The 14,313-nt window shown below is 34.5% G+C and overlaps 1 protein-coding gene across 1 annotated transcript; it reads left to right on the forward strand.

Annotated features, from left to right (window-relative positions):
• Positions 1-9,274: 9,274 nt before the first annotated feature.
• LOC129260733 (mitochondrial import inner membrane translocase subunit Tim10 B-like) lies at positions 9,275-13,456 on the forward strand. Its single transcript, XM_054898686.2, has 2 exons — positions 9,275-9,368; positions 12,688-13,456. The coding sequence occupies exons 1-2, from the start codon at positions 9,291-9,293 to the stop codon at positions 12,994-12,996; spliced, it is 387 nt and encodes a 128-aa protein (XP_054754661.1). The 5' UTR covers positions 9,275-9,290; the 3' UTR covers positions 12,997-13,456.
• Positions 13,457-14,313: the final 857 nt, after the last annotated feature.

The raw sequence follows: 14,313 nt of genomic DNA on the forward strand, positions 1-14,313 counted from the left end.
AGATATAGTTTATACAATGTTGATATAGGGGTAATCAAGTATCACTGACAAGTCTTACATGTAGGTCGCATTGTGATCAAGGTCAAATGTCATTTATTGTCAATGAACGTAGTATTGTATCATTATATGAATGGTGTTTTTTGTGAATAATTATTTTATAGTAGTTTCGAAAATCAGCACTGCTGCTATATTGATTCGCGTGATGCAGGTGAGACTGCCAGAGGCGTTCCACTTGTTTATCTACACAATATGATACCGTGAGTGACACAGCATTTCGTGAGTGACACAACATTGTGAGTGACACGACACAACTTTAACAGTTAATTTTAGCTTTACCTTATTGGACCAAGTTACTTTGTATACAATAAGGTATGGGAAAACTGTATTTGCTCTTGTACTGGGATAAATTAATTTTCAGAATACACAGCTCTAGATTTAAAAAAAATGCCAAATTCTTTTTTAAGCGTAATTCCTAAGAACATCCATTTGGGTGAACTTTGAAGCTCTATAGCAAAAAATCAAGCACATGGACCCATGTTAGTTTTTACATATTTGGAATATTCAGGCGCTGAAGTATCTACATGTGTAGAGTAAGATGAAAATGACATGGATTTTCAATGTCTGAAATATTCCATTTTAGACGGTATATTTTTGGACACTGATAATTTGATGAAATAGAACCCCATATTTTTAATGTTTTAACGTCTTCAAAATATATTCCTCTACAAATTTAGAGAGTATAATGAAAATGACATGGATTTTGAATGTTTGGGAGCAAAACTACGGAACCATTCCTATTTTAGACATTTTGGACGGTATTAACAGACTTTTGCAACGTATTTTCGGCACATTTGGGCTGTTCCAATTAAGCCAACTCGCAACAGTTTAGACAATGATAGTTTGAAAACAAACACATGGACCCCATATTTTTTATGTTGTAACGTCTTCAGAATATATTCCTCTATAAATCTAGAGAATAACGCCGAAAATGACATGGATTTTGAGTGTTTAGGAGCAGAACTAGGAAACCATTTGGCTTTTAGACGGTATTATTAAACTTTTGCATGTTTTCGGCGCATTTTAGGCAATTTCCAAGCCAACTCGCAACACTTTGGAAACCGACAGTTTAAAAACGAGCTCATGGACCCCATATTATTAATGTTTTAACGTCTTTAGAATATATTCCTATACAAATCTAGAGAATATGATGAAAATGACATGGATTTTAAGTGTTTGGGAGCAGAACTACGGAACCATTCCCATTAAGATGGTATCATTAAACTTTTGCAAATTTTCGGCGCATTTTAGGCGATTTCCAAGCCAACTCGCAACACTTTGGACACTGATATACGGTAGTTTAAAAACGAGCACATGGACCCCATATTTTTAACTTCCCCACACTTTCGCAATGCATTCCTCTACACTTTTGCCGAATTTGATGAAAATGACATGGATTTTGAATAAAGTGCAGCTTAAAGGGGAATCCTACCCAAATAAAAACTTGTTTTTATAAGGAAAAGAAAAATCAGACAAGTTGATAGAGGAAAGTTTGAACAATATTGGACAAAGAACAAGAAAGTTATGAATTTTTAAAAGTTGTAAATATTGGTAATCACTATACCAATGGAGACTTCAAATTGGCCACATATGGGATGTCATAGTGATGTAAGGCAAGGACTACTCTTCCATGTACTCCAATACATATTATGGCTAAAATGTAATTTTTCCCAAAAGTTTTATTTCAAATTATATTTTTCTTTCATGAGGACATAAAACATATACTACCTGGGTTATAATTTAGATTACTGCCCCAGGGGAATTGGTACTTAGGAGAAAACCACAAATCCCTGATAATAAAGTACATGGCCTATGGGAAAGTTGTCCTTGCCCTTTGTCATAATTTACTTACCCAGTTGCCAATTTAAAATCTACATAGTATTAGTGATCTCAATTTTAAAGAAGCTATAATTTTCTTATTGCTTGTTCGATTTCTTTCAAACTTTCACCATTCTGTTTAATTCATTTTTCTCCTTTCCAACACAACATTTTATGGGCAAGGCTGGATTCCCCTTTAAACTATACTTTTTAATTTTTGGTTCACGTCTTCAGGCCGGATGGGCTTATGCCGTGGCGTGGCGTCCGTCCACAATATCAAAATGCTTCTTCTTCGCCATTTCAAGTCCGATTTCAATTCTGTTTGCTTTATATGATAGCACTAGGTGGAGGATTCAAAACTTCTACAGAGAATTTTGAAACTCATTAAATATATATGTGCATTTTCAAAATTCACAAAAAGTGCTTCTTCTTTATTTGTTGACCGATTTTGAATTTTTTGCTTCCATCTGGTAGAGGTTCATGAGGTTCACCAAACTTCTACACAGAATTTTGAAATTTTGACGAGAACAATTTTTATTCTAATTTATGCAAAATTAATTTATGCATATTTTAAAAATTCACATAAAATGCTTCTTTTTTATTTGTTGACCAATTTCGATTATTTTCTTGCATCTGGTAGAGCTTCATGAGGTTCACCAAACTTCTACACAGAATTTTGAAATTTGAAGTAAAAAATTATTTATGCTAATTTATGAGAAATTCATAAATCACAGAAAATGCCTCTTAATATTTGACTGAATTTCAAAATGCTTCTTCTTCATCATTTCAAGTCTGATTTCAATTTTGTTTGCTTTTATATGATAGCATTTTAGGTAGGGGATTCAAAACTTCTACACAGAATTTTGAAATTTATTAAATATGCTTTATTTATAAATGCGTATTTTTAAAAATTCACACTAAATGCTTCTTCTTTAATTGTTGATCGATTTTGATTTTTTTTCTTCCATCTGGTAGAACAGTAGGTTCACCAAACTTTTACACAGAATTTTGAGTAGAAAATTATTTACAACCATGTAGGCTAATTTATGCAAAATTTATTCATAAATCACAGAAAATGCCTCTTCTTTATTTGTTGACCGATTTTGATTTTTTTTTCTTCCATCTGGTAGAGCTGCATGAGGTTCACCAAACTTGTACACAAAATTTAGAAATTTTGTCTAGAAAATTATTTATGCTAATTTATGCAAAATTTATTCATAAATCACAAAAAATGTTTTTTCTCCTTCATTTGTTGATCAATTTCAATTTCGTTCGCTTTATATGATAGCTCGAGGTGGTGATACAAAATTTCAACACAGAATTTTGAAACTAATTAAATATGCTAATTTATTCATACATTTTCAAAACTCACAAAAAATACTTATTTATTTGTTGATTGATTTTGATTATTTTTGTTCCATCTGAGAGCTACATGAGGTTCACCAAGGTTCTACACAGAGTTCAGAAATTTTGACTAGAAAATTATTTATGCTTTTTAATTTATATGAAATTTACTCATAGATCACAAAAAATGCTTCTATGTCATTTCTTCATCAATTTCAATTCTATATCCTCAATTTATGTCACCAATATAATTCACTACAGTGTCAACTGGGCTGAAATAAAAATTGTGTTAAATTTCGTTGCGAAATGCCGGATGAGCTCCACATCATTGATGTGCTAGTTTTGGAAGTTTATAATGCACCATTCTTGTCAAATAAGGGCACTGCTGACTTCAAATAGATATAGTTTTGCCAATTAAAAGATATTCTACTTTGGTAATCACTTACATGTAGTTACATATCCTTAAAGTTTGATGAAGTTTGATGTGATATTGACAGAGTGAAGATGATTTAAACTCATTTGGTAAATTTGTGAGGTCTAAGAGAGGCACAATTCTCTTGATTGCGCAACATTTCATATCATTCAAATACGGCGACTTTGAAGTTCCGTAGAAAAAAAAATAAGCATGTGAGCCTATTATTTTTTGCATTTTCATAATGTATAGATACCAAAATAACTCTCTGTAAAATTTGGTGAAACTGACATGGATTTCATTTTAACTGTGGAACGTCCTTATTAAGGTCATTGAACTTTGGCCATTTTGGAGGTAATTATCAGATTGCTGGTATAACTTTCAAAGTTTATAGATAAAGTTTATTAAATGTGGATATAGGGGTAGTCAAGTATCACTGACAAGTCTTAGGTCGCATGATCAAGGTCAAATGTCATTTATTGTCAATGAACGTAGTAGAGCGTGATCGGTTCATCACGGACGGACATTTGATAGATTTTGAAAACTTTGAAGGCTTGTAACAAATTAGGAATAAGATGAACATGGTTCCTTTGTGTTTTATAGTGAAGGGTAGGACAAAGTATGCTGAATGATGAAAAAAGTTTGTTGCCATGGTTACCTACAAACAAAGGTAGCCACCAAATGTGCCATATTTGTGGACATGATAGAAATGTGGTTTTCAGAATTTTTGAACATTTTTATTGTTTCTATCTAAATAGCTTAACATTGACCAATAATTGTTAATGCAACTTACACTCGGGTATGTTAGCTTCTATGTTCAGCATATTGAATTCTTAACCAATATCAAACTTCTGAGAGAATTGCAAATATTTTCCATCTCGGACGGACATCTCGGACGGACATCACGGACGGACACAAATAAAATACATTGGAAGTACCTTGTAAGAAGTTCTTATTACTTGTTTGGGGGAACAAATGCTAATGTATTGATGATTTGTACATTTTTTTTATATGATTAAACAATATTAGTTGCACAATCAAGTTGCTACAACTTCAATCAAGTTGCTACAACTTGATTTAAGTTGTAGCAACATGATTTCTATGCTAGACACACAAAATAATCTAGCCATATGATTGCTTTTAAAGACAGTTCTTTTCAAAATCAAATATCCTAATGCACATTGTCTTCTTTTCAATTTAGAGAATACTGTAGTTGGTACCAAATCAACATCCAGTGGATCAATGATCATGTTGATTCTTATCATGATGATAAATGTTCATACATTTTTAGGCATTAATTTTCGAAGAGCACATATTTTTTTTTTATGTCCATTTAGTAAATCCAAAAGATTCACAGGTTGCTGATCATTATGCTTGTTTGGTGGATCAAGTATGACCACAACACTTGTCCAGGCTCTCTTCAAATTTATCTTTTGTCCATATTAAAGTGGAGACACACCTTCATATCAACAGCCCTCATGTATTTAGGCACTGACCAAATCCAAAATTGAAATCAGATACCAATTAAACTTATAAACACTGCAGTGCAATTTTTTTAATGAATTGTATGCATTTTCAGATTACCAGATCAGCAATTTGCTCAAAATTAGCTCCAAAATGGACTTAAAAAAAAAGAATTATGTACTTTTCACAAGCCTCAAGGACGTGATGTCATGTTCTGTTAGATTGAGCATTGTGAATCCATAGGTTTGCACATGGAAAAAATGAATTTTTTTTTTCTGCTTATCAGAATACCCCGGTATGCATTCTACTTTCTTCTTTTCCATCACTTTCTGCAAGCTTCAATTGATGAAATATACAGCTTTTGACTTACATGTATTCTTGCTCTATTTCATTTCCTGCTTTTTGGCATACATGTAGCTTCCAACTCTATCTGCATTCCAATTAAGCCCCAAGTACAGCCAAAGAAAGATTACACAAAAAATTGTGAAGAGTTGTAGGTTTCCATCCATTTGAGTTCTGAATAATTCTCAGTACCATTTTTCACAGCAAATTGGAACTAAAATTAAATTCATAATCTGCTCAGTATTTGCTCATTGTCTGTCCGTGATGAAATTAATGTCCGTCTGCAATTATTTTGATTGATTTATGATATGGATAAAATGTATGGATTTTAGCTATATTCAAATGAAATGATGTACAGTGTCTAGTGAGATGCTTCTACACACTTTTATTTTTGTTTCTATTCTGATAAAGAATAAAAAGCTGAATCCATACATATTATCCATATCATAAACTCAATAAAAATGATCATGGACGGCCATTAATTTCATCACGGATGGAAATTTCAAAATGGAATGTTAACATCTACCAGAAAAATTTACTTCCCATATTTTTTCTACTAATTTATGTTTGATGATAGATTAATGTTTAGAGTACAAGAAAATCCAAACCAAATTGGAGTAGCTTTGAAAACAATAAAACTAGAGTGAATTGAATTTGAGTGAATTTACATTGTCCGTCCGTGATGAAATTAATGTCCGTCCGTGACCATTTTTGATTGAGTTTATGATATGGATAAAATGTATGGATTTCAGCTATGTTCTAATAAAATGATGTACAGTGTTTAGTGAGATACCTCTACACCTTTTTATTTTTATTTCTATTCTGATAAAAAATAAAAAAACTTTTTATTTTTTTTTTCATCACGGACGGAAATTTCAAAATGGAAATGTTCACACCTACCAAAAAAAATTACTTCCCAATATTTTTTTTCTACTAATTTATGTTTGATAATAGATTAATGTTCAGAATGCAAGAACATCCAAACCAAATTAGAATAACTTTAAAAACAATAAAACTAGAGAGAATTTAATTTGAGTAAAAATGTCCGTCCGTGATGAGAGGTAATAGCACCCCTACGAATAAAATGGACTATTCCAGTACTTTCGGATTTATCAATCTTCATGAAACTGAGTTCTTAATCTTTGAAACCTGAGATATCAAAGATTATCTTAAAAGCAATTTTGATAGAAATATCTTTAAAAAAAAAATTTCACCTCAATGCTAACCCTTAACCGATCATGCTCAGTATTGTATCATTATATGAATGGCGTTTTTTCTGAATAATTATTTTATAGTAGTTTACAAAGTCAGCACTGCTGCTATATTGAATCGCGCGATGCAGGTGAGACTGCCAGAGACGCTCCACTTGTTAATAAATACCTTTTCAAATTAGAAAATTCAAAACTTATAAATGTTTTCCCCTTTATACATTTGAGGGATTTCTTGTCATGTACAACCAGTTAACAGAGACCTGTTTCACAAGATGTGTTGAGAATATTAGTTTATATTAACTTTTATCTTTCCTTTTTAATCAGTTGAGGGATTTCTTGTCGATGTACAACAAATTTACAGAGACCTGTTTCACACGATGTGTTCAGAATCTTAAAACTTGTATCTTTCCTAATACAGTTGAGGGATTTTTTGTCGATGTATAACCAATTACAGAGACCTGTTTCACACGATGTGTTCAGAATCTTAATTGATATTAACTTGTATCTTTCCTAATACAGTTGAGGGATTTCTTGTTGATGTACGACCAGTTTACAGAGACCTGTTTCACATGATGTGTTCAGAATCTTAATTGATATTAACTTGTATCTTTCCTAATACAGTTGAGGGATTTCTTGTTGATGTATAACCAGTGGCGTACCGTGAGTCACAGCATTGGGGGGGCACCAGCAAAATATTTGAGTCACGCGCGCTCAGTTGCAGGTATACTGACCTAATAGGGACATTTTAAAGACAGTGCCATTAAACGGATATGTATGTCACTGCTCAAATAATGCGAGCGCGAAGCGCGAGCTGAAAATTTTTGATATGCAGACCAAAAAAGGACATTATAAGTTAATTTTTGTAATCATGATACATACCTGTCTCGCTAAACAAACAATGCGAGCGCGAAGCGCGAGCTGAAATTTTTGTAAATATTGACCCCAAACACAGGTGAGACTGCCAGAGACGCTCCACTTGTTAATAAATACCTTTTCAAATTAGAAAATTCAAAACTTATAAATGTTTTCCCCTTTATACATTTGAGGGATTTCTTGTCGATGTACATCCAGTTTACAGAGACCTGTTTCACACGATGTATTCAGAATCTTAATTGATATTAACTTGTATCTTTCCTTATACAGTTGAGGGATTTCTTGTCGATGTATAACCAATTACAGAGACCTGGGGAGCGTTTCATGAAAGGACTTGTCGGACGTTTTATCCGACAAGTCCTATTTTATCCGACAGTTACCATAGTAACATTGCTTATCAGCCAATCAAAATCAAGGAAAGATGTCAGATCTGACAACATGTCGGGAAAAAATGTTGATGAAACGCTCCCCAGTTTCACACGATGTGTTCAGAATCTTAATTGATATTAACTTGTATCTTTCCTAATACAGTTGAGGGATTTCTTGTTGATGTATAACCAGTTTACAGAGACCGGTTTCACACGATGTGTTCAGAATCTTAATTGATATTATCTTGTATCTTTCCTTATACAGTTGAGGGATTTCTTGTCGATGTACAATCAGTTTACAGAGACCGGTTTCACACGATGTGTTCAGAATCTTAATTGATATTAACTTGTATCTTTCCTAATACAGTTGAGGGATTTCTTGTCGATGTATAACCAATTACAGAGACCTGTTTCACACGATGTGTTCAGAATCTTAATTGATATTAACTTGTATCTTTCCTAATACAGTTGAGGGATTTCTTGTCGATGTACAACCATTTTACAGAGACCTGTTTCACACGATGTTTTCAGAATCTTAATTGATATTAACTTGTATCTTTCCTTATACATTTGAGGGATTTCTCGTTGATGTATAACCAGTTTACAGACCCCGGTTTCACACGATGTGTTCAGAATCTTAATTGATATTAACTTGTATCTTTCCTAATACAGTTGAGGGATTTCTTGTCGATGTACAACCAATTACAGAGACCTGTTTCACACGATGTGTTCAGAATCTTAATTGATATTAACTTGTATCTTTCCTAATACAGTTGAGGGATTTCTTGTCGATGTATAACCAATTACAGAGACCTGTTTCACACGATGTGTTCAGAATCTTAATTGATATTAACTTGTATCTTTCCTTATACAGTTGAGGGATTTCTTGTCGATGTACAACCAGTTTACAGAGACCTGTTTCACACGATGTGTTCAGAATCTTAATTGATATTAACTTGTATCTTTCCTAATACAGTTGAGGGATTTCTTGTTGATGTACATCCAGTTTACAGAGACCTGTTTCACACGATGTGTTCAGAATCTTAATTGATATTAACTTGTATCTTTCCTTATACAGTTGAGGGATTTCTTGTCGATGTACAACCAGTTTACAGAGACCTGTTTCACACGATGTGTTCAGAATCTTAATTGATATTAACTTGTATCTTTCCTAATACAGTTGAGGGATTTCTTGTCGATGTACAACCAGTTTACAGAGACCTGTTTCACAAGATGTGTTCAGAATCTTAATTGATATTAACTTGTATCTTTCCTAATACAGTTGAGGGATTTCTTGTCGATGTATAACCAATTACAGAGACCTGTTTCACACGATGTATTCAGAATCTTAATTGATATTAACTTGTATCTTTCCTTATACAGTTGAGGGATTTCTTGTCGATGTACAACCAGTTTACAGAGACCTGTTTCACACGATGTGTTCAGAATCTAAACTACAGGGTTCTTACACCTATGGAGGTGAGACTACATTTAAATCATTTTAATTTCATTATTACAATACACAATACAATCTAAATTTGTATTGCAGTGATTGTGCTGGCTGTTTTATCATGTGAGCCCCCCCCCCAAAAAAAAAAAAACAATACTACTCTTCATCTTAAAATCACAAACTTGACAAAAGTGCTGACAGAGTTCTTTTTCCCAAATAATTTGATACCAATTACCATTTTTGTCTCGCCCACCAGGGGTGAAGGTGAGACCGAGGGATCCAAATGTCGTCTGTCCATCCGTCATCCGTCCGTCACAAACATTATGACTTATGACTCCGCAACCGTGCATGTTAAGCTGCAGTGGAGGTCACATGGTAAGGTCAAAGGTCATTTTCAGGTCAACATTAAAGTTTACATGCAAGACCCTCTTATGACACATAACTTTGCAACCATATTATTGTCACTTTAGATGGGGGGGGGGGCTGATTCAGCCCCCCCTCAACATTTTTCGTGATAAATCTGCCGCGCGAAATATTTTGATCGCGTCGCTCACTGACTTTTTACATTTAAGTCTCGCGCAAATTTTGAGACCAAATTTGCGACCCCCGGGTACGCGATTCCGAAATTACGCAATATTTTGGAAGTGCATGCAGACCCAAAATTGCACAAAAACGTGAATAATTTGTGTACAAATCCAATGTAAATAGTGTTTTTAGCCAAAATTCATTAATGTATCATTTTTCCTTTTACTGATTGAAATCAATCAATTCCATCTTATTTATGGTCAAAATAAAGTCCCCAACAATTTCCATTGAAGAAACAATAAAAAACAGAAAGTCAAAAAACAAAGAAATACATAACAAATTTAGAAAACAATAAAATACATAAGAAAATAAATGTGATTTTGATTATTTTTTTTAGTACATTTGATCAGATTCATATAGTGTCTGAGAATTTTTTTTTTAGTACATTTGATCAGATTCATTTATATAAAGTGGCTGTGTACCAAAAATTAGCATTTTAGGAAGACAGGTGTCTATAGGCGATGGCGGCTTCGCAGCCACAATTCGTAGTCTTTGCCACATCAGACGTATCACTTGCGTTCAGCATAACACCAAAGACAATAACTGCAGCCTCCGCTTAGATTATAGGCTATGTCATACCTTACTTTGGCACAAAATATTGAAGAGGTTACATGTAGATGAAAAAAAAATCAAAGAATAATAAAGTTTTTCACTTTTTGAAATCATATTTTAGATGACAATTTTCTCAGTTTGGATACTATGCTACATAGTTTGTTTTGCGTATTGACTAGATTGATTTTCTGAATTCATAACTTAAAAAATGATGCAGACTTTTGTACATGTACATGGGTTCTATATTGTGTTGGATAGTGGCATAGTACACTAAATTAGTGTACCATGCCACTATCCAACACAGTGTAGCATCCACTGGCGTAAATCCCAGGGGGGGGGGGATGGGGGGGGGATATATCCCCCCCACTTTTTGAGGAGGGGGGGATGGCCTGTACAAACATCCCCCCCACTTTTTACGAAAGAAATGAAAAAAAAATCACAAGAGATAATTGTTTTATTGGTGAAAATTCTTCCTAAAATACCGCTTAACAAATAAAACAATATTATTGAATCATAAATGCAAATAAAGAGCCATTTCACCATTTCCAAAAGAAATACTTATGTCCTTATTATAACATTGAAGAGAAACCCCTGTTTCTTCCAATTCATCAATGTTGGGGTCTTTGGGAAGGGATTAAGATGGAATGTCAAATTTTTTTAAATGTAATCTCTAATAAAACCATTAAACCATCATGGGGTAAAAAAAGATAATAATATTGGAGGGGTATTTGCCATATGGACATACAGTGGCGTAACTACGGGGGGCATGGGGGGCACATCCCCCCCATCGGCTGACAAAAAAAAAACGGGGAAAGGGGGAAAGGAGAAAAAAGGGAGAAAGGAAGAGAAACGTAGTGGGAAAGAAGAAAATATTCATTATAATGTTATATTATATTATAATTATGTAATGTTACATTACAACTTTATGAAACATAATTTGCCCAGGGCCTACGTCTTTTTCTATTGTTCCTGGTGCTCGCATTGTCTGTTTAACGAGATATATAATCCTGTTGTACTAAAACATCCCGTTTTCAAGTCAATATAAACCAAATATATTTCCTAGCACTTGAGTTATCATTGTTTTATGTAGTGACATATGCTTCTTTTTCATGACTCAAAAGTTATTGCCCCATGTTAAGGTCTTCTTATATATGAAACATTTCCTGTCCATGATTACGTTCGCACTAGTGGATTGGTGAGATATGTCTGCTCTTCATGAATTCCTAAAATCAGTCCTTTAATAAAATGTCCCTTCTGATCTGAATATTAAAAATTTTCAGCTCGCGCTTCGCGCTCGCATCATTTGGTTAATGAAATACGTATGGTCCTAGTTAATTCCTACAAAGAAACCTTAGAATGCCCCACTTCAGGTCTGAATTATCTAAGTTTTCAGCTCGCGCTTCACGCGCGCATTGTTTAGCGAGACAGGTACCTATCATGATTACACAAATTTGATTATATTGTCCCTTTTTAGGTGTGAATATAAAAAATTTCAGCTCGCGCTTCGCGCTCGCATTATTTGATCAGTGAGATACATATCCGTTTAATGACATTGTCCTTAAAATGTCTCTATTAGGTCAGTATAACTGGCAACTTAGCGCGCTTCGCGCACTCACTTAGTGATTCAAAAATTTTACTGGTGCCCCCCTCCCCAATGCCGTGACCCACGGTACGCCACTGTGGACATATCAATGACAATTCCTTGCATATCTAAAAACATGATTGCAAAAAAATTCCAAAATATTACAGTCATCCCCCCCACTCATCAACACGGATTTACGCCAGTGGTAGCATCACAAAGATTGGTCAGAATTTAGGAACCTGCCTAAGGAAGCCCCCTTGCAGGGGTCGATGGGGTGGAGCCCCCAAAGCTTTTAAATAATGAGGCTGTTTAATACACCCATAAATGCTATATAAACAGGATAAAGTCTATACAAATTTAGTACAAATTAATGAAAAGTGCTACTTCGTACGTGTAGTGGTAAATGCACTACTTTGAAAAGCGTGATGTGCTCCAAGAAGCGCATGCACCAGATAGAACCACTGCTTTGGTATTTGATTTTGAAAGGGATGTTGATTGTTTGCCATATACATGTATGTTACCAAACTTACCATGGTCTTTTCCAAACCTGGGTGATGATCAGCATTCAGATACATGTATTTGGTATTGAACCTTTTTTTGTTCATTTTATTTATCCCTTCTATCTGTAGGAGACTTGCACCAGTAAATGTATCTCCAAACTGATTAATGTGAATCACAGAGAGATTTCAGTTTACATGGAAATCAATCCATTGAATAGAAGATTAAATCAAATGAACTCTGAAGAACAAGGCCTTCAACCAGAAACCCCTGACCTTGCACAAGAAGTAGAAAAGGCTCTTGGGAAGGATACCATGGCAACATCACAGAGTGAGCCTGTATCAGATGAATCTCCCCAGATTGCATTCAACTCTACTGTAACTGGTGATGTCAACCAAGGAGCAGATAATATGACATCAGTAGAGACTGCAAAAACATGATGAAAGCTTGCCATCACAGGACTATATTGGATTTTTTTAGGAGTATTGAACTGATTAGAATTTTATATGCAGGCAACTCTGCCCTAGTTGAATCTCAGGCCTTAAAGGAGAAGACCAGATGATTAGAAAGTATCGATCGTAAAGAGGAAAAATTAACCTGCGAGAAAATGTCTTATTTTAAAATGTCCAAGCGTAGGGGAGAAATCAACAATTTACTTGTGTACCGTAAACAGAAGTTTTAGTACTAGCCCCTTTTCTTCCAGTTCAGTTGGCACCTCATTCCAGTGACGTGTCACATAACAGATGCAGTTCATAAACGAATGGTCAATGATACTGTAACTGCGAGAGAGCTGCATTTGAGGCATATCGGATTCTTAATGTCAGTTTAATGAATCTTCCATATTTAGCATCATTTCATTGAAAGGCTGACCACCTGAAATAATTAAAATCGCATCCTACACAGATTAGTCCTATTTAGTGATTTGTTCTGATACTGTACTTACATGTAAGCATCATGTGACCAAATATATTCAGATGTTTTGTGATGTCAGAGCTCTATATATTTCCCGCTATGCAAATATTCTGACATTAGTTTAGATAAAGAGATTATTATTAGCTTAATATTTCTTTGGCATGCCGGTCAGCGGTCTGTCTCGTGCGATTCATGTGACATCAGCGCAGGCACTAATCTGCATTCCACTGAGCGCGATGGCTTTGGGAAAAGTAGTTCATTCAATGTAAGTAACCAGACTTTCAAAACCCGGCGCATAGAGTTTGGTTCTAATTGATATAAAACAAATGTACCAGGCGTTTATTCGTATATATGAACAGCTTGAAAGCATTCTGGCTCAAAGTGGTCTTCTCACACCTACTCCAAATATTTGTTTTGAGTTTTGACCTAGAACTTTTAATGTTAACAATCCATCTGACAGGCCTTTCTCTTTTTGGAAGAGGACTTTCACCGATCTTTTCTGATATGTCCTTTAAAATTTTATTGAAAAATAAAGATATGAGTTGTGGTAAGACTTCAAAATGAGTTTGAAGAATCCAATGAGATTGCAACCCAAGTGTTTGTATACGTATTAATAAAAATATCTCTGGAAGAAAATGCGTAATTGCAGAGAAATAAACAAAATAAGCACGGAATTCCATCAAAATGTCAGGTATTTTTCGATGCAATATTAACCCTAACTAGGCCGGGCTTTTTTGGCTGTTCTGTGGCCGGGGGGGGGGTTGATTCAACCCCCCCTGAGATCTCGGCCGCCGATCGCGCAAGCGCCGCAAAAATTTGCACGCTGGTAGTGTGCGATGTAATCT

The sequence above is a fragment of the Lytechinus pictus genome, unplaced genomic scaffold (assembly GCF_037042905.1).
Source record: "Lytechinus pictus isolate F3 Inbred unplaced genomic scaffold, Lp3.0 scaffold_19, whole genome shotgun sequence".
Classification (NCBI taxonomy): domain Eukaryota; kingdom Metazoa; phylum Echinodermata; class Echinoidea; order Temnopleuroida; family Toxopneustidae; genus Lytechinus; species Lytechinus pictus.

Excerpts from the sequence above, each read along its gene's own strand:
- LOC129260733 (XM_054898686.2), top strand. The coding sequence starts at position 9,291 with ATGTACAACCAGTTTACAGAGACCTGTTTCACACGATGTGTTCAGAAT. Across the intron at positions 9,369-12,687 it reads GGGTTCTTACACCTATGGAG|GAGACTTGCACCAGTAAATG; the intron begins GTGAGACTACAT and ends TTCTATCTGTAG.